This window comes from Acomys minous (assembly GCF_964271855.1).
Source record: "Acomys minous genome assembly, chromosome: 10".
NCBI classification, from domain to species: Eukaryota; Metazoa; Chordata; class Mammalia; order Rodentia; family Muridae; genus Acomys; species Acomys minous.
Genome location: NC_140491.1, coordinates 54,619,863 through 54,647,035, shown reverse-complemented (window position 1 = coordinate 54,647,035; position 27,173 = coordinate 54,619,863). Strand labels below are relative to the sequence as shown.

The 27,173-nt window shown below is 42.4% G+C and overlaps 1 protein-coding gene and 1 long non-coding RNA gene across 2 annotated transcripts in view; both read left to right on the top strand.

Moving 5' to 3' along the window:
• Positions 1–11,718, top strand: part of LOC311607657 (uncharacterized protein) — a 558,074-nt gene extending 546,356 nt beyond the window's left edge. The window contains exon 5 of the mRNA XM_084799582.1: positions 11,411–11,718. Coding sequence (XP_084655708.1) covers positions 11,411–11,453 — 43 coding nt within the window. The 3' untranslated portion in view covers positions 11,454–11,718. The remainder of the gene's footprint in view (positions 1–11,410) is intronic.
• Positions 11,719–15,738: 4,020 nt separating this feature from the next.
• Positions 15,739–26,225, top strand: LOC311608003. The gene is made up of 4 exons (XR_014782814.1): positions 15,739–16,047; positions 18,357–18,454; positions 22,023–22,132; positions 25,326–26,225. It is a non-coding gene; the product is annotated as an uncharacterized lncRNA (long non-coding RNA).
• Positions 26,226–27,173: the final 948 nt, after the last annotated feature.

Below are 27,173 nucleotides of genomic sequence, written 5' to 3'. Positions count from 1 at the left end.
GGAGTCCTTAGAGTTTTGTAAATACCAACACCCCAGTTCTTGGCATTCACCTGACTTAAGGGCCTGACTTGTTCTAGTGTGTCTTTAAAACCCCATTTTAGGTGTCATCAAGGACTACGTTTGTGTTTTCACAACTCGGATTAAAACGAATTTTAAGCCTCTGTGCCATACTGCAGTATCCAAACCGTTGAGCACTGCGCCTCTACCTAATGCCCTTGACCACATCCCCAGTAAGAGATGTCTCAGCGGAGCCATTTACATATCTTATGGTTTTTTCTTTATCAAACAAGAGCATAAGGGAGGCAGGGTTGCCCCTTATTTGAGATTCAAGGCCAATAGGAACCCTGTGTAATCTTCTGGACAGCGCCTTCCCCACCGTACATCTGTAAATCCACTCCACTCTGCTCAGTCTTGTTAACCGCGCGCTGCATTCTGATGCTCCTGCCCGGAAGAAGTGGCCTCTTCTGTATTTTGTTTTGTCTTGTACTCTCTGATGCATGGTGTGATGAGTAGAAGAGGATAGCGTCACCGCCACATTCAGGCATGAGCACATTATGTCATCTCGCTCCATGTGTTTTACTTCTGTTCCTTTCAGGAGGAAACTCATTTGAGAAATCTTGGCTCTGCCTTTGGGGGAAATCACTTACCTTATTTCTTGCCTGCTGAAACCCATCTCCTCACTCGCCTTCTTAATAGAAAAAGCCACTTATTTACATTTTCTCGGCTCTTATTAGTTAGCTCAATTGGCTAATTGGTTAACAGTTTTCAGAAAGGCCATGTCATTTCTTCCTTTTAGTCAGTGTGCGCCTACTCTGTGGCTTCCACAATGCCACGTTCGCCAGCCAGCTTACTTTCCCTGCAGCCTTTCTGGTTCCCTCTGATGTGCAGCATCATGTCAGTGGCTCAGTTCCTTCCCACTCACAGGAAATAACTCAAACAGCCCCTCTATGAAGAGGAAAAGGGGGAGCATTAGGCCTGGAGGGCCTGCCTTGGACCGCAGCCCCAGGATAGCGGCAAGTGGAATATTTGACTTTATGGGACTTTGTCCTGATATTTCTTCCCTCTTGTCTGTTCTAATTCTTAATAGTTCTTTAGAATGAATTTCCCTACTGAAGATGGATTCCGCCCCTTCTCTCTTGACAATGCTTAGTAAATCAGCGGATGGAATATTACCCGTGCAACCCACTCTCTGAGAGAGAGATTGCTGGCTGAAGCCATGCTGTTTATATGCTGCTCTGGGCCCAACTGTGGATAATAACTGAATTGATTTTACCTGAGCAAAGACAAAGGAACCTCAGGCTGCTTTCTGCATTATTATGTTCTCGGGTTATTTGGCTTTGAATGGCGAGAACTCTACTACAATACTGGGTCAAATTTAGCTTCCTTTATGGGGAAAAAAAACTCTTATTGGGGAACCCACAGCGGATTTGGGATGTTACTGATTGTGTGTGTGTGTGTGTGTGTGTGTGTGTGTGTACACAAATGTGTATGTCTGTGTGTCTGCATATATATACAGATGTGTATATAACTATTGTGTGTATACCAGTGTGTGTCTCTGTGTGTGCATATATGGATGTATGTATGTGTGTGTGTATACACAAATGTGTATACCTGTGTGTCTGCATATATGTACAGGTGTATATATATATGTGTGTGTGTGTGTGTGTGTGTGTGTGTGTGTGTGTGTATGTACACAAGTGTGTATGTCTGTGTGTGTGCATACAGGTGTGTATCTCTCTCTCTCCCTATCTCTGTGTATGTGTGTGTGTATGTTTGTGAGTGTGTGTATACGCATGCATGGGATGTGTGTTTAAACAAATGAGCAAAATAACAAGAACAAGACGATATGTCTGGTTTCATGACTTACTTCATTTTTTACAAATATGCTTTTCATAAAGCATCTTTTTGTTTGTTTGTTTCTCCAGACAAAGCTTCTCTGTGTAACAGAGCCATGGCTTTCATGGAACTAGTTCTGTAGACAAGGCTGGCCTTGAACTCACAGAGCTCTGCCTGCCTCTGCCTCCTCAATGTTGGCATTAGAGGTGCACACGACCACTGCCTGACATTTCATAAAGCATCTTAACTCAGCTGGAGACAAAAATTTGAATTTCAGATCCTATGAAGGAATTTAGAGAATATTATTCCTGAATAAACTGTAATATGACTGTAAACAAGGCAGTCTAGGCAAAATAGAAGAGGTATTGATAATGGCCATGGTAAAGAGTTCTCAGTGCATGGTGTGTACATCCCAGATGCTTCCAACTTATTACGGTATTGAACTGCCGCAAGAGCTCAATCAGGTGTGCCATATCATCTCCGTTTTATATGGGCAGAAGCAGAACACAGAGGGAGATTTGGGACTTGTTCAAACCATATAGGAAGTAAATGGCAGCCTATCGTTCAAACCAGGAAGCCGCAAGACCTTCAGTCCTGCAAAGATGAGTTTGGGGACTGTGGAAGTAGCACAAGGTGCGTATATGTGAGGCCCATATATATATATCATATATATTGTTATATTATATACATATAAATACATGTATATTGTTATATTATAACAATAATATAAAAAACAGAACAAAATGCAAATGTGGAGGTTCTCTGCCATGTTCAGAGGAAGCCTGAGCTTCTCCCTCTCGCTGAAAGATCGTGTCTTTAAGCCATTGTATGAATGCTTTAAAGAAACTTGAGTGTAGGGGCTGCAGAGATGGCTCAGTGGCTAAGAGCATTGACTGCTCTTCCAGAGGTCCAGCACCCGCATGGCAGCTCAGAACTGTCTGTAACCCCAGTTGTGGGGGGGTTCAACATTCTCACGCAGACACACGTGCAGCCAAAACACCAATGCACGTAAAACAGAAATAAACAAGTTAAAAAGAAAACAAATTCAGGCAAAATGGCATCTATTTGTAAGCTATTTTAATTTCTATTAACTAATATAATTTTTTCAACTATTTCAATTATTTTATTTCTTTATGTTAAAAAAAACACTTGAGCAATGTGGAAATAAGTACAGAGTGGTACAAATCTTTAAGAATCGTGACCAAGAAACATTTCAGTGTGGTCCCTTGACTGACTGACTACCTTGCGTCAGCATCGCCCTCACTAGCTTCTGTCCGTGCTCACTGTCCTTCTATGACAGTCCAAAGGCTCATGTCTACAGACACAGACTCCTGAAAGTGCTTGGGTATCACGCAGACGTCTCAGTTTCTGCCCGGGCTTAAAATGTACACTTGCCACATTCGTATACCTTGGCCTCACCAGCCTAGACGTCAGTCTAGATATCTTTTGACTTACTGTCATGAACAAAGAGCCTTTTATGCATGCAAAGTATATATGGAATGTGTTCTAGAATTTTGAAGGGTCAAAGAATATTAGATTTTGTGCCCCGTGTATGTGGTCTTTTACTATGGGTAGTTTGTACCTGGGTCATATAGAATAAACAATAATGAATGAAATGATTTACACAGGCTTTATTGCCATTGGATTGTGTCATTAAACATGAACATGTGCCCAGTTACCCGTGTGTACATTATCATAAATATCACAAAACTATGTGGGACCCCAAGAGTTCTTTCACTCTATCACTAGTCTCAACCAAGTCTTCACTGTTTGATCAATACATAGGCTTAAGAGTAAATGAAGCCCCACAGTCATACCATCCTATCACAATAATTATCTATAATTAATATCATTATTGATCAAGTCATGGAAGTCACTGTATCATATAAGGCTTTTGGGATTTCATGGAAATGCCTTACAACTTAATTGCGCTTCTCTGGGACACTAGAAGATAATTCAATCTGTTTTCTCCACGTGTTTCATCAATCACCACCACGCGGGTAGAAGGGACCCGGATTTCATTCTTGTGTCAGGTCCTCTACACAGGAAGCGCTCACGACTTCACCTATAGTACTGGAACCCCATTTTGTTGGCGACGTTGTAGTCAAATTACCTGCAGTAACCATTGTGCCTCTGTTGGTTTCCATGGCAAACAAAACCGAGATCTACGTAAGATGTCCTGCTATATAAACGTGTGTGGAGTTGTGCTCATCTCTGGGCCTTCAGCGTCTTATCTGAGGAACGGGGCTTGGGTCCATTTCTGTAATGTTGTGTGTATCAATTCTTACTGTGGCTCTCATCAAGTTTCTAGCGTGTCGCTGCTGAATGTGCTTTGCATCGCTAGGTCTTGCATTAACATGCAGATTTTGCTTCCAAGGATCTGGGGTGAGGCTTGGACGCACGGCTTTCTAATAATTCCCAAGCTGGCCTATAACCATAGGTTTGGTAGAAAAGATCTAAATGATACCCAGAAACAGAGGGGGAATAAATAAGACTGGTAAGGGGTGGGGGGGCTTGGCTTCTCCCCAGACCTGGGGGTCCCGACTCCTCCCCGCATAACCCTGCCACCCTGCCTCTTCCTCGCAAGCAGAACTAGAGCTTCAAAAAGACAGTATGTCCACAGAGAACATAAATTCTTCCTCTTAGAGAGGAAACCGCAAATCTCCCCGGGAAGGATCTGTGCCTCGGTGCTTGGGCGTCCCCCGCTCTGCTGAAATATGAAATAAATGAGATGGGGTTTAATTTTAGGGTCTACAAACTTGTAATGTGTTCATCTTTCCTGCTACCATTTTGCATGGCAGGCTGAAGTTGGCAGACACGTTTTGTGAGCGGAGCTGCAGGTGAATTCTAGTTTAATGGAGCACTTACGGCGGCAATGAGAAAGAGGCCACTTTTGGAGCCGGCCATTTTTCACTTGGGAAGCTGATTTCACGTTTACCTTCCAAGGCTGGCCTCCTGACCCCAGCTGGTCTGGAGGCTGGCTCTCCAGCAGAGGGAGCAGTGTGCCAGAGCCCCGCCCCCTGCCTCGTTTGTACCTTTTCTCCTGGGACTGCTTTCCCCACTAGGCTGCTGAAGGCCACCTGGAGGAGGAGTCTTGCGTTGAGCTCTCATGACCAAGGAGATGAAGGCTATTTTAAGGAAGAAAATAAAATCAAATTATGTGAAATCCGAATTAGGCTTTAGGACAGGTCTACTTGCTGTCAGTGAGCGGCTTTTTATAATTCTCAACACTTACAAGGCTATCTTTGCTTTCTCAACGCTATCGGGAACCTTGCGTGGATCAGCATTTCTATACGCTAAATAATTATGAAAAGAAATTTAATAATTCTCACCTCATAGTTGACGGAGCACAGAAAAAGTCTTTAATCTGTTATCCTTCCTGACTTTTTTTTTTTTTTAACAGACAGGTACTTTCACAGCATCCAAGGAAAGGGACATACACACTCTTATACAAATACAGACTCCTATACACACTCATACACACACATTCAAAAACACACTCTCACACTTACATGCACATGCATGCTCACACATCCTCAAACACAGTACATGTGAGTTCGTAATTTTCCTCAGCAATAAATGCCATTCTTAAGAAGCTGAAGGACTGAAGCAGAGAGACTGCTTCTTGTGGCCCACTCTTTCTCAGCTCCATTTTCCACTTTCTGCAAACGTCTGGGCACAGGAAATGAGTCCCATGGAACTTTGGAGGACCTTTAATATGTTCATCTCAAGTTCTCGAAATTTTGCATTCCTCTGTAAATCATACGGGCATGACCCAGCCCAGTTATTCATTATAAATCCTTTTCTTTTCTTTAAAACAAAAAAAAGAGAGAGAACAGCTTCTGTTTTTCCTCATTTTTGATAGATCCAACCGCAAACTTCAAGTAGAGTGAGTGCAGACGGCCAGAACACTGTTCTCACGTGGAGGGTATTTTATTAAGTCCAGCAGTTAAAAATGTACAAAGTTCCTTGTGATAAGCCATTCATTCTGTTCTCGCCTGATTCCTGGAGTAAGCCTGCACAATTATTCAAATCCCAGCTTTTAGCTACAGCATACACCTCGCCATGGGGCTATGCCTCTGTAATCTCGCTTTGCTCTTGCATGTCAAATGGAATTAACTCCCATAAGAAATGTGTGCAGAGACAACCCAAAGTGTCTAATCCTGCTGCTGTCTTAAAATTCTGAAACTCTGGGCTGTCATCTTTTCCTATTGCTTTGTTGAAGTTCTCACCTATGCTTCAGTCTATTCGAGGCTGAATTTTAGGAAAATTTGATATATATATATATATATATAACCCTAACCATATATATATATATTCCCAGTTATGTTTTCTCGAAACCCTTTCACAGGCTTTCTTTATACAAGGAAAAATAAAAACTTCCTTCAAATTCCAAGTCAATTTTATACCCAGAGGAATTTCAACAAGAGGAGAATTCAGTTCCCCCCTCCTCCAAGAATTTACAACCTAAGGTGAAGATTCACCATCCAACTCCCAACATGAGTGTGCACATGTGTGCACGGTGTGTGCCTGGAAGGGGGAGGTGGGAGGAGGAACAACGACGTCATTACTATTTTCCTCAGCCACTCAACCTAGCTAATCACAAAAGCTAATTCTGTCTCGAGTGAATCTCCAAAGGCATCATCTCCCTGCTGAATAAAATGCCTGGTGCAGCATCTGACAGAGTCTCCTTGTCAGCCGTGTGGAGTAGATTGGTTCAGGGGAGGGTTGTGCGCCTTCTTGGCTGCCTAGTGAGGGCGCTGTTTAAAACTCTTCATGCTGGAAAGGCCTTCTTCCCTCTTCAAGATTTGCTAAATTTCACTTCCCTACCTTCGGCAAGACTCCCGGAAATAAGGACACTAGAGCAATCTCCAGACTTCGTGTCTCACCAATTCCTATGAATGAGCAAGGACAGCTTACTTGACTCCTCTCAAGCGAGGGAGCCCTCTGCCTCAGTTTATTCAATCGTACCGCTCACAAGTTGCTGCCTAGGTCGCGCAGAGCGTCTCCCCAAGCCTTTGTGCCCCAGCCGGTCATTACACATGACATGGATTTAAATTGCCAGCAGTTCCACATCGCGGGTTGCTGGAGGTGTCTTGACTGAGGGAGGTGTGGAAGGATTAAACTGTAAGTTGTTGTGGTGAGTATTTAATAAGTGGTAAACCGCAGCACTCTCCATGTGAAAGTTAATTAAGGCCACTAGCTGACCGGGCTTCTGCAGAAAACGTGTTCATGTTTTAGCCGTAGAAACAGTCATAACAACGATCAGCTAAAAATAATGGCTTCAGGAGGTCTCCCCACTGATCCTTCCTGACTGCTCGCCCTTTGTGCTTTTTCATCAGAAGAGTTTCCATATAGCCATCAGCTACCTGGGTGGCAAAAACAAGCATGAAGGTCAATGGTGGGAACTGTCTTCATGACCCAATTTTATTTTAACTTTTAAAAATAATTTTTGTGAGAATAGAGTTGTGCAAGTACATGGGGGCAGGCAGTGCATGTGTGTGTGTGATATACACATACAGGGGTGTGCATGTGCATGACAAGCTCAAATGTTCTTCCTCTGGAGACATCTACAGTATTTTTTAGATGAAGTAGAGTGCCCTACAGATCATCTTGTCTCAAGCCTTTAATCCCAGCACTCAGGAGGCAGAGGCAGGCGGATCGCTGTGAGTTCGAGGCTAGCCTGGTCTACAAAGCTAGTCCAGGACAACCTAGGGTACACAGAGAAACCCTGTCTCAAAACAAAACAAAACAAAACAAAACAAAACAAAACACACACACACACAAAAACAAAAAACAGATAATCTTGTCTCTGCCTCCCCAGAACTGAGATTACAAGCTCATTTTACCAGCCCCAACATTTTTACATGTAGTCTTGGAAGGTAACTCAGGCCCTTGTTTGAACACAAGCCTCTACCAAATGACCTATGTGTTCCTAGCCCAGCAAGTTATATTATGAAGAAATTATGTATGCAAAAAATCTCTTTTAAGACAATAAATTCTTATGCTCACTAGGTTTTCTTTGTATAGAGTGTAGTGACTTCAATATGCCACTTCAGCAGGCTTTGAGCACCCAAGAAGTTAACCCAGTAACATCACCAGCTTGTGCTACCCAAATTATGTAAGGTTATGGAAAAGGCTTCTTGTAGTGACAGGCAACGTAATATGTATTCCATTTCTGTGTGCTCACTGTTGCTTCACGGGAGTACAGTAGTAAGACAATATGTATTTACTGTACAATATGTTACCTGGGCTAAAGTATATAAAATGTAAATGTCCTCTCAGCATCTGGTTATTAGTGAACAGCTTGCCTGCCTGAGTAGCTTAGCAAGACTCTCAGGTCCAGTAATCTTTAGGGCAGCTGAGGAAAGGAATAGCAAAGCACCAGGCAAGTTTGTGCGAGGCATATGGAGGGAGAAGGGTCTCTCAGAAGGGGTGTGATTGGAGGGATGAGGCGGCTGGTTGCAAGCTGTTTTTCACAGGACAATGAGCATCCTGCTTCTAACCATCCCTAGTAGTGGTCCTGCTACAAGCTCTCTCCTTTTGTTAGATTTGAAGCCAGCGACTGCGAGTAGGGATGTCAGAGCGGTTATTACACGGGCCCAGCAGGTTTCAACGTCTTTATCCACCCACCTTACAATGAGACCTTAAGAATATTCCTGGGAGAAGCTGGGGCTCAAGCTTCTACTCTGATCCTTGGAGAACTTGGTAGGAAAAAGAACAGGCTGGAAGACACAATGGCACAGCTAAGCACAAGACCTCACCTCAGATCTGTGTCAGCATTTGGCCAGCTGGAGGGTGTGTCCTGGTCCAAGAGCCAGATGGATTCAGACCTCCATTTCCCTGTGTAACCTGTCTGTAAAATACTCAGAGAGAATTTAGAATGGATTATTCCATCCCAACATCCCTCCACGTTATCATTTCTGGTTTTTGTTTTGTTTTGTTTTTTTGTAAAACGACATGACCCACTAATCTCTGTCAGTATCCATTTGGTGTTTCTAATTTTCCTCATTGGTTCCTATCTCTGTCTCTGTCTCTGTCTCTCTGCCTCTGTCTCTATCTCTGTCTTGTTCTAATTTAATTTAAAATGCCCAGCATAGGACTAAGATCAGGTAGGGAGACTCAGGAGACTCCTCTGAAGAAGCAAGTCTCCTGAAACGGGTCTTTTGGACACAACAGAACAAGCCTTTATTTATTATCTCAAGAATAACAAAATGAGAAGCAGGCAAGATGGCAGCAGCCATGCTTTTCGGGCCACAGCTAACTCAATGAAACACCTGACCCCCAGGGTGCGAAGGGACTGCCCCTTACCTGGAGGTCAGCCTGCTCTCCTGCTGCTTGCTCTCTAGGCCAATGGAAACAAATAAGCACAACAAAAACCCTGAGGGAGTCCACAGAAAGCGCCACTGCAAGAGTCCCTTTTCTGAAAGTAGACTGAAGGCAGTCCACCCAAAGCTTTGGGCAAGGCATCCTTGGCTTCAGCCACTGGCTAGCAGCCCGACTTCCGGCTTTAGGTGAAGGAGCAAACATCCATTTCTTCTGTGGCTCTCCAGTAGGATGCATCAATTTCCCCACATAGCAAATGGACTGAGGGAAGATGACTAATTTGGTTTACAATTACCCATGTTTAAATTACCGATTTACACACTCTCAAGCCCTCAGTTTCTTCACTGATAATTTGAGGACAGCAGCTTTCTGATTGTGGTGTCTAAGTGTGGTACAGGGAGATGTGTTATTATCAGGAACTATATGAAATGCCGTTCAGAAAAATGGGGGATAGGGGTGCATAGCCAACCAAAGTGTGGGAGAAATAGAGAGTCCTGTTGAAAGCAAAGATTTTCTCCTTCTTCTTTTCAAGGTATTTAGTAATTTCATCCATAGTAGAAAATGTTGGTAATTCTTATTTCAATCTTCGAGGCTGGATCCACCTTAACCAGAAGTTCTTGGCAAGCCTTTTTGAGGAGAACTTAGCTCACTTTGCAGGGGTGTGATGGTTATTGAGCAGCTTAGCTGGCCGCATGTAAGGTAGCACAGGTACCATCATACGGTACTACAGATAGGCAGCTAAGCTCAATGTTGCACACTCATGTGACAGGAATTCCCAGGGAGCATATAGAATATCAAGTCAGGCATTTAGGCTAGCCTGCCATTCCTCTCCCGCAGAAGAGAAGCTCTCACAGGACAGACGAGATCTTCGTCCAGCTGTACGGCTTTCCCAGGCACTGAAAGTATAAGCATTACTACCACTGGTAGCTGTGCTGAGGTCTGCTCAATGGAATGTCCATCCTGCCTTCTAATGTCAGCCACAGAATGTGATAAGTCCCTTCAGGACATTAAAGAGTAACCGAGAAGGAATACAAAGAGATGGTGAACCCTGTATTTGGCATGTGTGGTTTTTTTTCCCCTACCACTTAACCAAGGGCCTAAATTTCTATAGTATGTGTATGATTTACCTTAATTATGAAAGGCTGTATCCTTGTCATCGGATTTTTGTCATTTTTTAAAGTGACATTGTTTCTCTTTATTACCACCTACCTAAGACTCATCATAGTGATATGTCCAGGGAATACACACACACACACACACACACACACACCAAGTTGTGGTACCAGAAAGGCCTGGCCAGAGTATGTGACACCCATCCTGAAAATAAAATGTATACCCTTTTGAGTATGCTAACGCTATCTAAAACATTGATGGCATAAGATGGGACATGCTTTTTCTAGCCTGTGGCATAACCAAACACATCAACTATCCGGAATGAGAGAAGAAAGGACATTCTTCCGAGGCATGAAGCCAGCAGATGACCTGGTACCTCTGGACATCACCGAGCTGCTTTGGTACCCATTCACAAGTTGTGACTAACAGTGATGACGGGTAGAGTCGCAGGGAAGCCGAAGAAACAGAGAGCATGGCTTACAGGTGTAAGCTCTGCAAACACGAGGTCTTTCTCCACAAAAATCCTGGAGGTCCCCGAGTCCTACAGCTGAGTGAGATGAATGGGACAAAGATCTGGGTCCACAAGAGGCAGTCCAGTGAAAAGAATGCTTTTAAAAACTAAGAGAAAATGCATAATCCTTGTCTTTGAACAGAGCCTGTTCTCTCTGCCTGCCTTCTCCTCCAAGCCTCAGAGGAGGTGCCTCTGGAGTAATTGGCAGCGCGGGCTTGGCATCTATCTGTTGAGAAATAATCTTTGTCAAAGGGCTCTGGGGTGGTGGTGTGAGGCGTTTATTAGTGATCTAAGGCAACAGAAGTTGCCTCTGGTGCTTATTGACTGTTTCTTGCTGGAGGCGCAGAAATACACAGGCACGAAAGGGTGAGTTACTGTGGCTGCTGCTCTCTGGACCAGCAGGGACTTGGCAAGTTCTTGGAGGACAGAGTGTCTTGCATCAATCAACACTGACCCCTCTGGCTGAATATGTACAGGCATAAAGCGGCTCCTAAATTAGCCTCTATCCTCCTTAGCAGGGGTAGACGGATGATGAGGAGCAGTCCCCGGAGGAGGAGAAAAGGAGTGTGGTGGGGAATTGAGCTGTGTTTTGAAACCCAGGCCATCCCTTTCTGCCCCAAACAGGTCTGAAATATCTTCATTTTCCAAGGGCCCATTAAAGACCTGACAGGTAAGAATAAAGCGCAGATGTATTGGCGTGACGAGCGGAAACGGAGCAGAGCGGCTAAGGACCCACGGCAGCGTTTTCCCCTGTGCGCTGCTCAGGCGGATATGTGGATCCCCTCTCAGACGGGCAAGGTAGAGTTGTACATCATCAGGTCAGCCAAGAAATGTGTTTACTAATGTTGCCATTGGTTATTAATGTACCCCGGGACCTAATTGAGGTACCTTAATGTACCTAAAGACCCAGGTAAAAGTCACATGAAAGATGTTCACACAGCATACGGGAAGGGCAACCAAGAACAGTGCTTTTTGTGCTTGAGAAATATTCATTCAGGGTTCTTTCTCTCCATTGGTAGCAACAATTTCTCCTTGACCAAAAAAGAAAGGATGGAGGATTCTGCTGGGAGGAAGAAACCTCCGAGCCTCATGTTTTCTGGACCTTGTCCCCTACTAGTCCAATGGCAATAATTTTAATGATGTCTGGAGAGCTGTCAGTATTCAAAAAGACAGCAAGAACAGTAAATCGATTGGTTCAGCTCTGCTTCCACGTTGTCCTTCTTTGCTTGTTTTCCATGACGCATAATCCCAGCACACAGATGTCTACTCCAAAAACTCCAAAAGGGTATGTTACTTAACCTTCTCTTGTCAGGTGGGGTATCCCAGACTTAAGCAAGCCAGAGAGCATGGATAAGGCAGTAGAAACTTGCCCCTGCTGATGACAAAAGAAAACTAGGAGACTTGATACATACATGTCCATATGCAAACATATGGACCACCACTACAAACCCGGCTACAGAGAACTGAGGATTGCCCATAGGCATATTTAGTTCTCAGAACTGACAGGTCTGTTTTGTATTTTCCTCCCTGAGAAGGCAGAGTAAGAGTCTCAGAAGTTTATGGTACTGTGGGTATCATTAAGGGTTCCCTTCTTAGTACCTAACATTTTGGGGCACTTAATGTTAGATTTTGTTATGCATACTTAGCACATAGTAACACATTTTTAAGCCTCTCAAAAGCCTGATGAACTACATCTCTTGTGCTGTTTATTTTTGAATGAGGAATTTAAGGCAAGAAGAGATGGTCTGTTTTTCTAAGGTTATGCAGCTAGCATGTGGCAGAGACCAAACTTGGACCCTGGTTATCTGATCCCAGAGCTTTTGCTCCCAATGTTTTCTCATTCTTCTTTTGAAGTGGGTATCTCCCAGGAAGGCTGGAAAGTGAAGGTGAACCCTTCATCAACTTATTATGCATCTTGTTTGACTACCTGGGTTGAGGCTAATAAGGCAATGCGAATCTGAGTAGCAGTGTTGCTATTTCTCTCCTATCTCTGACTTCTACACACACACACACACACACACACACACACACACACACACACACAGTAAAACAACTCCAGGGACAATTTACAGAATTGAAGAAGTTCTTATGTGGGCTCCATGTAACAAATGTGTGCACAGGGTGACCTTAGTGTTCACTCTGAGAAGATCAAGTCTGAGGAATTTGGGGGTTTACAGAGCAATAAATGACAGAGAAAATATTAAGTGTTGCCCGAAGGCCTATAGTTAAATTTATAGAATTTTAATCATTCAACATGTCACAGAATGACTCAATGGTTTGTTTACAGATTTATTGAGGAAAGACTTCCTGGAATGTGTGTCGTAGAGAACCCTGCACAGTGCTTTTCCTACAGTTCCCCCTTTGTTCCTTGCCCTTCATCTCCTTCCAGTGTCACCATGCAGTACTGGGGCCTTTAAGTTTTCAGAGTGTGTTTGTATATGTACTTCATTCTGTATGTCAGGTCTAAGAAAAACGTATTGCATTTGGCCAAAGGCCAGTATAAAATTTGGAGGAAAAAATGGGGGCGGGCGATACAACACAGTCTTTGAAATGAAAGTATCAGAGCACAGCAAAATTAGAAATGATTTTGGGTTCGAAAAACAATATGTGTTGTATGTGAACTTGAAAAAAAGCTGACTGACCAAGCACTTCATGTGCCTTTAATGATGGTTGCAATAGAGAGGAGGCAAATGGAAGATATAAAAACGTTATTTCAGTGTATCATTTCTGTGTCTTAGATTGTAAAATACAATATATCCTCAATGAAAATGAATTGAAAGAGGGAAAATGAAACATTAAAATATAAATATCCATAATTTCACTATGACAAAAAATCTGCGTGATTATAAAGCACTTTCTTGTCTTATTTATTCAAAAATGCATACAGATACGCATACACATAGACAGTGCTATTGATTTCTTCATGCCAAACTCAGATATAAAACCAGCAGTGTCATGCTGTAAATTATTAAAACTTTCATCTTGCCCATGCAAAACTACTTCCTTATTTTTGGTATTACTTTAGTCGCATCTACTCTGTACATTTTCCTTGCCTTTACCATTCAGCCTATTCAAAGATATGATTTTTTAGAAGTTTTTTTTTCCAAATGCTTAGCCTCTTTGAAAAAATAGTCCTTTTTGATTCCTCTTCTAGCTCAACATGATGCACAGATGTCAGAATACAGACAGTAATGGTTGTTAATACAGTCTTAGACCCAAAGTATTACACAACAAAACAAAAAAAAACAAAACAGTAGCAAATACAAATACAATAATCACCCAAGCTATAGAAGCCACCCTTCTATGACAACCAATTCCGAGAAAGCTCCTTTCCCTCAGAGTGAAAGCGGAGCCCTCAGTTTACAAGTGAGCATGACGGAAGGAGTGAGCATGTCTTGACCCTGCAGGGCACATTTCTGAGGACACATACCCAACCCTGAACCACATCCCTGGCTCTGTCTCCATTGAATCTCCATAGAAGCCGAGCAATGACTGATTGGCTTGGAGGCCTACAAGGGTAATTCTTCTGCCTAAGTTCTCTTTGCCACATAGTCATCAACAGGATGTCCATGTTGGGACTCGCTTCCCTATTGTTTAGCCAGTAGCTTTCCAAACACTCCCCCGGGGCCTCTGCCCCATCTGTTTTTGTTGATGTATGCAGTGTCTCTGCCCTATGGTACAACCAGTTCCTGTGTGCAAAGTCCTACCAGGATGCCTTAGGAGGCACTGCAGCCTTTATCACAGGGTCCCATGGGAGGACTGGGGCTCAGCATCTCCTCTTCTCTCTCATTGGGGCTAAAGAGAATTTCATGATCTTGTAGATTAAAGAATATAAAATCTGTAGGGCTGGAGAGATGGCTCAGTGGTTAAGAGTGCCGCCTGCTCTTCCAGAGGTCTGGAGTTCAATCCTCAGCAACCACCTGGTGGCTTACAGCCATCTGTAATGTGATCTGATGCCCTCTTTGGCAGATAAAGCACACTTATACAAATAAAGTTAAAAAAATTTTTAAAAAGAATATAAAAGCCATGCTTTCCTCTTCTACTTAGGTGGCATCACCAGGTCATTTATATGTGGGCACCTCCAATATATACTGGTTATAATAAGGTCAACTTCTACCAGAAGTAGACCAATTCAATTAAGGGAGGACTGAGGTTGTAAGAAACATTTGAAAAATTTGTGATGTCTTAATATGTGTTTTAAATCTTCTCCTATATTTTTACACTTCCATTAAAAATTTATACATTATATGGATGTTGCCGTCATGAGTATATGACCATCATGGGTTTACAGTTGCCTTTGGAGATCGGAAGACCAAGATGGATTCCCTGGAGTTTACAAATAGTGAGCCTCTCCCGATGGGTGCTGGGGACCTCACCTAGATCCTCTATAAGAGTAGCAATTGCTTTTAATCTTTCAAGCCTCTCTGTCCCCACTTATGAAGGACTTGAGCTGGGTGAAAATGTGTGAATGTTTCTTGAATCCAAAAGAGTTTTAAAATGGCATCCCTTGATTGGGTGATTTTGGCTTTTCCTAAGTTTGTTTCTTACCCAAACAGGAGAACGTTTGGAATTCAATAGCAAGGATAGATCTAATTTTGGTGGTGATTTATGGAGTTTATTAAAATTTCACATTTCCCTCAAATTCCTGCCTAGTTTTTAAAAATAGTTAACACGCTTTGCAATTGTTACAGGAGTGAACAATAGCTCCTTGAGACCTATGCCGAGTGCAGGAGCCTGATCTTCAACACTGCAAGAATGTGAAGTTTGCCTCCAGCTAATCAGAGGAATGAGAATTATAGAATTTTATAGCCATTTAATTATGCCATTAGAATAAGGATTGGCTAGGAAGGGGGAGGAAGCTGCCACGAGGCCAACAATGTGACTTTAAGGGGTTCTGCCAAAGCCATAATGGTATTTGGGAGAGACTGTTAGAGTAACACATTGGTCAGAAAGATACCTAAATGCTTAATTAATATACTTCAACACATATTTTCCCTTTATAAAAATAATACTTTGTTAGTTCACTGAACATTCAGACAGTATTTAGATCCTATGCATCCCCTCACCCCCCACCCCGCTTTCTGAGCTCTCATATCCACTCTCTCTACTCCGACCTTTCTCCCACCCAACTTGGAGTTTTCTTTTTTCCCCAGCAGCAAGACCAATCTGTTTCTCATAGAAGTATTAACAGAAGAAAGCTGTACCTTCTCCCTACGTTGAAGGCTTACTGGGGGTCCTGGGAGTTGGGCTCCAGCAGTTTGGTAAGCTTATTTCTTTCTCAGGAGTCTGTTGTGCCAAGTGTGTGTGTGTGTGTGTGTGTGTGTGTGTGTGTGTGTGTGTGTGTGTGTCTGGTGTAATCTTATCATTACATACCCAGATACTGGTTATAGACTTATTTGTTTAGTCCAACGTATTAAGGCCTTTCTTCCTCTCACTCACCCCTACCACAAACATGCATCTTTTTTTATGAATGGCAAAAACTGAAATGCCAAAATTGTTACTATATCTGCTGTAGGTTCCAAAGCTGAATAGGATATAAAGCTAGGCACTTAAGGCTAAGAGTCCATCTCTGTATCTGCTCTTGGTAGTGTCCTCTCTCCTTACTTAGACAGTTATGATTATCAAATCAAGCATTGCACGACAGAAAGCATGTTACTCTTCTTACACTTTGTCTTTGGGTTCATTCTTAATCAAAAGATAGAAAGGAAATCGCTAGAAAATAAAATCATGAAGTACCAATAAAGATTAAAACAAAAACAGAATCATGCCACGAAAAAATATTTGTGGGTTTTTTAGTTGGGAGTGAATTGTTTATAATTTTGTGGTTTAGATTCTTGTTGATGGAGTTAGGCAGGCGAATGCTTACACATGTATCTCCTGAAAGCAAAGCTGCCTGGAGGGCTATATGCTTGCTACTAAAAGTTTTCTCTTCTATGATGTATACATGAAAATCTAGCTCTTTTTAGGAAATACTGAAGTAAGATTTTGCTGCTAGAAAACTACTTCTCCAGACAGTGTGAGGTAGGGACACTAAATTGGAATAATCAAGACAGAAGGGCAATGAATGTCATCAAAAGACCAACTTGATGTGTTGCTGACACAGTTCAGTTCTACATTTACAAAGGGTTAAAAAAAAACAAAAACAAAAGGTAGATATAAAGTAAACACTTCCTGATATAGACATTTATTCCATGAATTTAATGTATCATTTTCCAGATGTCTTCAAAATACTCTGTGCTGTCAAAATACTTCTTCGTTTACCTTATACACTCCTGAACCCTTGACCTTGAGACTTCTTATCTTGTCTAGTCAATGGACGCATAGAACTTACTTTTGAATTCTGAAAAATGTTTGTCTCCTCACACCCTCTCAGTGTCAAACAGAATTCCACTCTTTAAAATTATTATTAGACAATTTGTTTTGCTTCTACATTCCAGACATCCTTTGCTTGTTTTTTAATTTCATCTCTCTGGTCCAAGTACCTTTCCAAATAACAAAATGGGGACTGATTTTTATCAATTGGGCAGGTCACTTCAGTCTGTAGACTGTCTTGGTCTTCCCCAGATGACTACCATTTGATGAATCTTCTTTACTTATCTTGAGACAGTGGCTAGGTGTGTATATCAAACTCCAGGGACAAGGCTTTGGGAACTCTGCAAACACCTCTATTTGTTTACTGCTAGCAATACAATGCATATGTGGGCAACTGTATACTTTTCATTCAGGGATGCCCTGGTGTCCCTTTTCCTTCATGAGGCCACCTTCCTGTAAGAATAAATATATGCTAAGGGTAATTTCTCTGATCTCTTTACCTTCATTTGTATCTCACACTTTTAATTCTAATGGCACTGTTGTTGATCCCTCTTTGACACGGAGCCATCCCACTCATGTCTTCTCACAAGTGTTATTCATTTGTAGCTCTAATGCTAAATGATACCCCGAAAATTGGTTTTTTTCTCTACGAGGTGCCTGGTGGCAAGAACTTCATTGCTCTTGCAGAATTTGGTATATCATATAGGATGCAAGATAAGTTGGGTGGAACTAGAAAGAAAATAAACTGTCCTGTGGACTCATCACCTTAATTTCAAAGTGAGCTGTTCAGTTAAAATGAGCATTTGTCACTTACCCATAGGGTTACTCTGATGTAGAGGTCTTTATGTATTCCAGTGTTGCTGATATTTTTATTATTCATATTCCAATTACATGCCTTTGCCAACTTTGTCATATGGTGAATGTTATAATCATTCTGGAATTCTATATTTCCAGAATATTTTTATCTTTAAAAACTTTGAAATTTTAATTCAGTAGCCAGTCTTGAAAACAAAAAGTAATATTTACATGTGAAAAAAAAAGTGACTTGTTCAGGTTGAAATATCAAGTGCAATGGGCTAAGAAGTCCCGTTGAAGATATCTGAAGAGTCCCCACCAATTCACTGTGGAAGGAAACCAGAGTTACTCACATTTTCCAAGGTTTACCCCAAAAGCACCACAAAGCACCCAGGTCAGAGTGTTGTCATCATAATGGGGAACTATATCAAACCATTGGCATTTTACTCTTTCCTATGACCAGGACAAATTGGAACTGAAAGCTTCTGCAAGTTCTTCACATCAGATCATTTCTACATATCTGGAGAACCCCTTTTACTGGAAGCAGAGAAAGACTGTTGGGTAAGTGGTCTATTAGCTGCTTTACTGTTGCTTTAGTAAAATACCATGGCCGAGAGCAACTTGCAGATGAAATAGTTTATTGTGGCTTACAGTTCTAGAAGGACCCTTTATAACAGCAGGAGGCACAGCAGAAGAGGGCAGCCAGAATAGGAAGTAGAGAGGTCACATTTTCAGCCACACACAGAAAGCAGAAGGAGAACTAAAGTGGAGCAAGGACATAAACTCTCAAATCCTAAAACCAGTGATAGACTTCCTCCAGCAAGGCCTCGCTTCCTAAAGCTTCCATAACTGTCCCCGACAGCACTACCTACACGTCCTCAAATACCTGAGCCTAGAGGGGACGCTTCTCAATCAAGGCGCCACAGGGACTCAAGGCTTTATCTAAAGCAACAGGAAGAAGAAAGCTAATCTATCTGGTCTTCAACCCCATCAGAGACTTGAGAAGGACTAGCTTAGTTGTTTAGAGATTAAGATGTTTTTAGGTCTAGATAGCTGTTTTTAAGTTGGTAGAGAAGAGATATAATAGATATTGACTTATGTTCAGAATTTTAGATACACCAGGATAGGAAAGATATTCTCTTCAAGGTTGCCAAATACAAATAGCTGAAGCACTATGAATGTAATATTTATATAATTCCTGATGATTTTGTGGTCCTTCTTGCTGAAGATAGTTTACTGTATATATGTGTAATAATATAAATGTATGTGTAAAAAAGAAAAACAATTTTAAAAAATAAAGTAAAAAAAGAAAAGGAGGAAGGAAAGAAGGAAGAAAGGAAGGAAGAAACAAAGAAAGAAATAGGGACGAGTGGGATGCTATCTCAATAAAAGCCTTCTTTTCTCAACCAAATTAACTGATTAACTCTATCAGTCAGGATGGTTTTCTACATACCAGACCACTCTAAGAGATTTTTAATACTGTCTTCTGAACTACTCAGTACTGTCTCCTTTTTTACACTCTATGAACTCACTCTGAAATTTTCAGTAAATATTATACGCAGAGTTCTAATGCATGCTATTGAATTGGGAGTTTCCTAAGACATATTATATTTTAAATGATTTATTCTACAGCAATCATGTGCATAGATCTTCTTTTCTGTTGACTGAGATAGGTCGAGAAGCAAGCGAAAAACCATCCACTTTCCATAGCACCCGTATTCCTATGAGGATGCAGAGAGTCATCAAACACAAACCTTAACTGTCAGCATTCCCGAAAAGTGTGCTACAAACCAAATAACTGTCACATGTATGGTTTTTAGTACCCAGTGTCTGTGTGACACACCGTTTATGTATGGGCCAGCTGTAAGGGAACTGACCATCCTTAGAAACAGATTTTCTGGACTGTATTTTCAGTTAGGATCCTATCTGCCTACTTCGCTTCTATGTTTGGTCTCCCTGGACCAACACTGCTGCTGAGCATGCTCTTCTGTGGAAGACCACATAGGCACAAGAGATTGAATCAGAAGGAGGCACCACCAATGAGCCATCATCTTTGTGCCTATCACACCAACTAGCATTTCATTATCCAAGACCATGCCACATCCAGCTGTACAGGAGACTAAGCCTCCAGCTCGAGAAGCTATGCGTGGGGCATGCTCAAACAACATCAGCATCTATATTACAGCAAGGAGGGAGCCTAGAAAGAGACATGATTCAAGCTACCACACAGGCAACCGAAACACTACCTGGTCCAAAATCTCTGAAGACAATCAAGTAGGCTTGGATAATTCCTGGAAACAATGAAGAATAGACTCATCTTTAAGATGAGGCTGAATGCGTTCTGGGTGGTGGGAACAGGCATAGAGAAGCTCACAGAGACAAAGGAACTAAGGATCACGCAGGAAGCTGGAAGAACAGGAAGTCAGTGAAATGGGTTCACTGAGGTCATTTCATGATGCATTAGTTCATTATTTTTCTTTTTCTTTTTAATTTTTTTAGGATTTTAAAAATACATTTTATTAATTCATTCATATTACATCTCGTTATCCCATCCCTTGTATCCCTCCCATTTTTCCCTTATTCTCTTCCCCTATGACTGTGACTGAGGGGGACCTCCTCCCTCTGTATATGCTCATAGGGTATCAAGTCTCTTCTTGGTAGCCTGCTATCCTTCCTCTGAGTGCCACAAGGTCTCCCCACTCAGGGAACATGGTCAAATATGAGGCACCAGAGTTCGTGTGAAAGTCAGACCCCACTCTCCACTCATCTGTAAAGAACGTCCCATGAAAGTCTTCACTTACCAGGAAAGTGGGACAGAGGGGAGGACATCCTATTGGAACTCTAGGTGAGAGAAGCATGGGAGAATGGCAAAATAGAAGGATCCAGAGGGTCCTAGAAGCCTACAAGAAGAACATTATGATGGGTGGATCTGGGCCCAGGGGTCCTGCGCAAACTATGGCACCAGCCAAGGACAATACATGCAGTAAACTCCAAACCCCTACCCAGATCTAGCCAATGGACAGTTCATTATTTTTCAAATTGCTGTGACACGGTACATCGCAAAAAGGACTTTAGGAAGAAAAGATTTATTCTGAAAATATAGTCTGTTGTGGGAGAGCAGCCATCATGGCACGTGTCTGAGTTGGCCTGTCATATTATATCCACAGTCAGGAATCAAGGAGAGAGAGAAAGAGAAGTGACAGTGCCAGTCTAATCTTCCCTTTGGTCCAGCCTGGAGCCCTAGCCTATGGCAGACGGCCACCTATGGTTAAGCTAGGTCTTCCCAGCTCACTTAAACTTAGAAACATACTCACAGAAATGTCTAAAAGTTCAGCTTCTAGCCCCTGTACAGATGGGATCTGCATTAACCATCACACACACACACACACACACACACACACACACACACACACAGAGAGAGAGAGAGAGAGAGAGAGAGAGAGAGAGAGAGACTCATGAAGAGAAGACATTAAGAATACTTAATTAAGGGCGCAGTAGCAACCATGATGTGCTTTGCATGTATGCCTATGACCCCTGCACTCACAGACTGAAGCAGGAAAATTGGAGGTTCAAGGCCAACCTGGACTACTTAATGAGATCCCATCTTTTAGAAAAAGAAAAACAAATGTTCATAGCTCAGTGGTGCCTGAAAGAGAGCCCTTGAGAAACCCTCCTTCCCAGAACCTTCTCGTGCTTACAGAGGGCTGGTGCCCTGCCCATTCGCACTCTTGCTACCCCAAGGGTCATGTAGATGTGAAACAGCAACATCTCTGATTACCTCGGGCTTGGTAGAACCCTTTTATCAGGAACATGTGTGTCCATTGGACCAGGAGACAACCCTTATCTAGCCAAAGAGGTAGGACTGTGCCTTTGGGAAGTTTCTGGTTAATTCAGGATTTGGGAAAATGTAAATGAGGCTTCCACCAGGGTGAGCACAGGCAAAGCCACTTCTAAGTGTTTGAATTTCATTAGATTGGAAAGCACAAAGGTGTTGAATGCTGAAATGCCTGCAATCACAAGGGCTTATGCACTTTATTGAAATGACCTTTGATCTTTGCCTCCTATGTGAAAAATTTTGTCTAAAGTTGGCATTTAATTAGCCAGATTCTCTTTTGTCCTCTTTCCATAGATACAAGAAAAAGAAAACCATGGTTCTATTTTCAGACACATGATGAAAGCAAACTGAAGCCAGGAACATGGAAACACTGTGCTCCCTGGCTTGCAGGAACACCACTCCAGGTATACCCTTGCCTTCTTTTAAAAATGGCTAACCAAGCCGGTGAAATATGTGGCTGCGAAGTGACACCGTGGCATCTTTACCAAGAAAGACGTTGGGTCCAGATGAGACAGAGAGTGCTAGCTCCCTGAGCTCAAATGCATGGCATGGGTTTTCAAAAAAAAAAAAAAAAAGAAAGAAAGAAAATTGGTGCGGCAATGTTTATTCCACATGCATTTGCTAGTGAAAGGACTTCAAAGCACTTGGTAAGGATATGGGCCACGTGGCCACCCATCTCATCACTGACTCCTGTGCTTTTAGGTGCGATGCCAGGGTCAGTCCTGCTGAGGTAGTTCTCTGCGTCCATCTCCTGTGTTACCTTCCTGGAGGCACGCTGCAGTCCTGGCTCCTAACAACCCTAGCTGGACTCCAGCTGCCAGCAGCCTCCAGTGAGAGCCCACTGCCCTGTCTTAAGAAAGCTAGTAGCCCATGAGAGGGGCAGAGTAAAACCCTCCAGGATGGTTCAGTGAGAGACACTGCAGCTTTCCATCCTGCGCTGCTATTGTGCGGCAGGACACATGCTGCGAGGAGACAAAGAGGACACACGTTTATTTTTGAGCATAGGACTTAGGAACCACTTGGGAAGAATATTCTTGATTGAGAACCAAAACATTCCATGATGCTTAACAAACCTGCAAATTGAAAAATCAGCATCGGCCTGTGCAGCCAGGAGGCAAAAAGAAGGACCTATACCCTGGGAAAAAAAAACCCAAAATATTCCTTAAATGATATTTGTATGCATTTGCAAAATTACCACTTTCTGAATCGAAATCTCAAGCTGTTTTCATCTGAGAACATATGTTGTGCCGTTAGACAGTAACTCTGCCTGCTGCAGTCCATGACACACCCCGCCGCATCGCATAATGGACAGTCCTGAAAAAAAAAAAGGGGGAGCCGCAGTTCAGTCAATGCCCCTGTAATAATATTTTAAAATAAATGATATGCATCATTAAATCACCGAGGATGACTAACTCAATTTTAGAAAAACCCACAACTCCAGCAATCATAGTTACAGCTCTGATTTGAATATTTTCACTTTCACCTGAGCAGCCAGTGGGAGACAGTCAAGCCGACTCCCGCATCCAGGCAGAGGAAGGCTGCATCTCCCAGGAGTGGGAGGAAACCTGTGATTATGTAGTTACAGTAAGTCACGAGATGCCTGTGTCCGCCTGGGCTTTCCAGGTTCTCCCTTCCTTCCTTCTTGCCTGCTTATTTACATATCACAGGCATCCTCTTTGTAAAGTTATTTTAAATAATTTATTAGATTGATCTTTTTAAAATTCTACCACGGCTAAATGTCATAAGGGGGGTAAAGAAAAAAAAAAGTCTTTCTAAACTTACCTAAAGGTTTCTGGTTTCTACTGGAGTAGGGCCGGTTACCTGCTCTGCTGCCGATATTCTAAAAATACCTTCGTGTCCACACTATTATCCATTCTTCACGTCCAATTGCTCTGTTATGGTAATAGTCAGAGGCACACCATGCAGTAATTACTTACAGCTGACTGAAGAAAAGAATATTCAACTCCCCCACTGCTCTGCTAGAAGGTCTTTTTGCTCTATTAACTCATTCCTGTTTATTAATACTCTACTGGTAATTCAGACTGCTGCCTCTTAGGTTTGTAATAGGAGGGCTATTAAACAGCCATTACTGACCATATGGGTTGGGGAATATTTGTTGTTTCCCGCCCCCCCCCCCCCCCCCGCCCCGCTCTGGTGGACTCCCCCACCATCCTTTCAAACTTGTTCTTTAAGAAGCCGCATTATAAACTAATAAAAATATCATTCCGTCTGCATGAGATTAAGAAGCTTGGCGATGTCTCCCTCAGAAAACGTGAGTTTAGCCCCAGATTGTCGTTGCTACCTAGAAAAGGAGATGGGGAGAAACAAGAGGACAGTTCTCAGCAGGAAGCTCTGGACTTGGAGAGGCATCTGAGATCACACGCTTCCAAAGTTAGCTGTTGCCTTCTGCTGACTTTGAGCGGGCACTGACCCACCTTTAATCACTTCCAATTCTTGAAACAAAAGTGTACGTACTTATGAAGGAACCTAAGTCTAACACCGCCTTTTCTTTCTAATCCTCCCAAACATTTGAAAGTGTTCCCTTTCAAAAATGAAAACTTGGCGAATCCTTCTTGCACCGTATGTGAACCTGGGAGGTGAGCAAAGCCCCTCCTGGGACAGGGACGGCATGAGTAATGGGTCCAATCGCAGCAGGCAGGGGGGAAATGATGATTATGGTAATAATGTTTGGGCTTCCTTTGCAGCTAGTGAGCTTGGCTGGGTTGCAAACCCTATACACAGTTAAAGAAAGAGACATCTTTGTGATTACATAGGAGCCCAGAGCAAATCTCTATGGGAATGGTACCACCATCCAGGACCCAGAACCAGTTAGACGCTTGACTATCAGCTCTCCCACAGCGGTGGCGGAGGCTGGTTCTCTGAGCTGTGCAAGAGCTAAGGGACTGGCTTCCTTGATGTTCTCAGGTCGGCCTCATACTTTTTTTCTCTTATTTTATTTTTTATTTTTTGGGTTTTTTAAAATTATTTTTATTTTATTTTATTTTTAAAAATGTTTTTGTACCTTTTCTTATTTTTAAATGTGGAGCCATCATCTCTGTCCAAATCTTTCTAGCTCCTTAATGAACAGATAAAATCCTGGGTAGAGTGCTGTATACCCCTTAAGTTGCTGAAGAAAGAAGAGGCTGGAGCCCAAAAGTTCCAGCCTGGGTCAGAGGAAGTGAGACCCCATCGCATAGGCAAAGTAAACAGACCCCGAGCATCAAAACAAACAAATGAGCAAAAATAGAAGAGGCAACATTCCTACCCCAATTTATTGCTGACAGTGGTCTTGTCCTTCCCAGACTGGAAAGAGACTTGAATGTGTGTGCTGTACACCTGGCAGGTAGACACCACTAATTTAGTACCCTTTCTTTGTCACCTGGTGGTATTGTACAAGAGTCCTTTTTCTCCTAGGTAGACTCTAAATCCCCGAAGACAGGAGCTGTGTCTTCTAAGCCTGTCTTCGATTTATCCCATCACCGGGCTTGGCGACAGACACTCAGCTGGAAGTCAGTAGAAGTCATAAGCACTTAATGGAAATATATAGCATTAAAAGGGCACCAGGGCCTGACCTCCCTTTTTACATTGTGTTTGTAGGAGCTACTTATAGAAAATAATCAGAAGCAAACCACAACAGAACAGATGGCTATGAAACAACAACAACAACAACAACAAAAACAACAACCAACCAACCAAACAAAAAACTTGAGAGTGCAATTTTAAATGATAGCTAAGGGAAGTCCGTTGCCGATGACCAAACTATTCAATGGTCTACTAGGCTCCAGAAGGAAGAGAGGGGCTCCTCCATGATCTCTGTAATGGAATCCGCAGGGTTGCGGATTGACACAGATGCAGCCAGGATGAGAACTCGTGCCCTCCTGATGACGTGAAAGGCACAGTGGAGGCTGGCCTGCTCCCAACTATCTCCCTGCCTGTTTGAAGAAGCTGGCCGGCACCAGAGATCAACTACTGCAATTGGGTCAATTGGTTTGTTAGAGCATATTTCTGGGGAGTGGTGGTGGTGGTAGTGGTGGTAGTGATGGTGGCGGTGGTACTGATTTTAAAGCAGTTTTTTTTTTCCTGGAGAAGCTTTCTACAGAGTCCTGGCATGTACGCGAGACAACAGAACAGCTCCAGCTGATGCTCCACTGGGAAGCACGGTGCCTGAGGATAACTGAGCTACTAAAGGCGCGAGACTTCTGTGGAATAGAATCCTTTCCTCAGAGTTCTTGGGAACACTTGGGTTGGGGGGAAATATTTTCAGCTCCAACCTCCGTCAGATACAATATTACAGTCTGAATACATAACCTCAAATCCACACAGTTTACTGAAGATTCTTCAACCTTTTCCCCCTCTAGTCTCATTAAGGGATAACTTATAAAATTAAGTATGCTGGGCATGGTGGCGCATGCCTTTAATTTCAGCACTGGGGAGGCAGAGGCAGGTGGATCTCTGTGAATTCAACATTAGCCTGGTCTACAAAGTGAGTCTAGGACAGCCAAGGCTATGTAGAGAAACACTGTCTCGAAAAATCAAAAAATGAAATAAAATATATATATATATATTCATGTTTTGTTTGGGAAGCCATAGACATTGATATAATATATCAATTATATATAGCATATTATATATGTCAGATATATATATGTACCTTTTGTTTTGGTATTCATAGACATTATAAAACAATGCCTATCATAGCATCTCTTTCAAAGTGTGGGTTTGTGTGTGGCGAAAGCACTTAAAATCCACTGTCTTAACAAATTAAGTTATACAACGCTTACTATGAGCCGCAATCAAAATGGCATAATTCAGTTATGGAAATTCTAAAAAGTTAGTGTCTGGTTATATACCCTAGGCTAGCTACAAGCTGTAGAACTTCTTACCATGAGCTCTCGATTGACTACTGGGATTAGAGATATATATCATCCATTGGGTATTTATTTATTTTCTAACAGAAAATTTATGCACTGACCAAATCTCCCATTTTTTCCAACCTCAGGTTCCTAACAACCATGGTTCTACCTTCAGTTTCATGAGCTAAACATTTTTTAATACACACATAAATTATCATGAAATATTTGTTGCCCTGGTTTGATTACCTCTCATAGTGTCTGCCAGTTTTATCTGTGCTGTAAATGGTGGGATGGCTTCTTTTTCTTTTGTAGTGTCTGTGTATTGTCTATCTTTCTGTCTACATTGCCTGCCTATGCTAATAGATTGCCATTGTCCTTAGAAAGCCATAGCCAAGAAGTGTGTGTATAATGCTGGAAAAATAGGCCATTAAGACCTCTCTTAGCAGAACTGAAGTGGTTTTAAAGTCAGATGAGTGAGCCAGGAGGACTGTAGTGTGTCTTGTACACTGAAAGGCCTTGACTAAACAGCTGAATGCTCTCAGGCATGTGCGCTTCACAGTATATGATCAAATGCCAGCAATTCGGTTCCCAG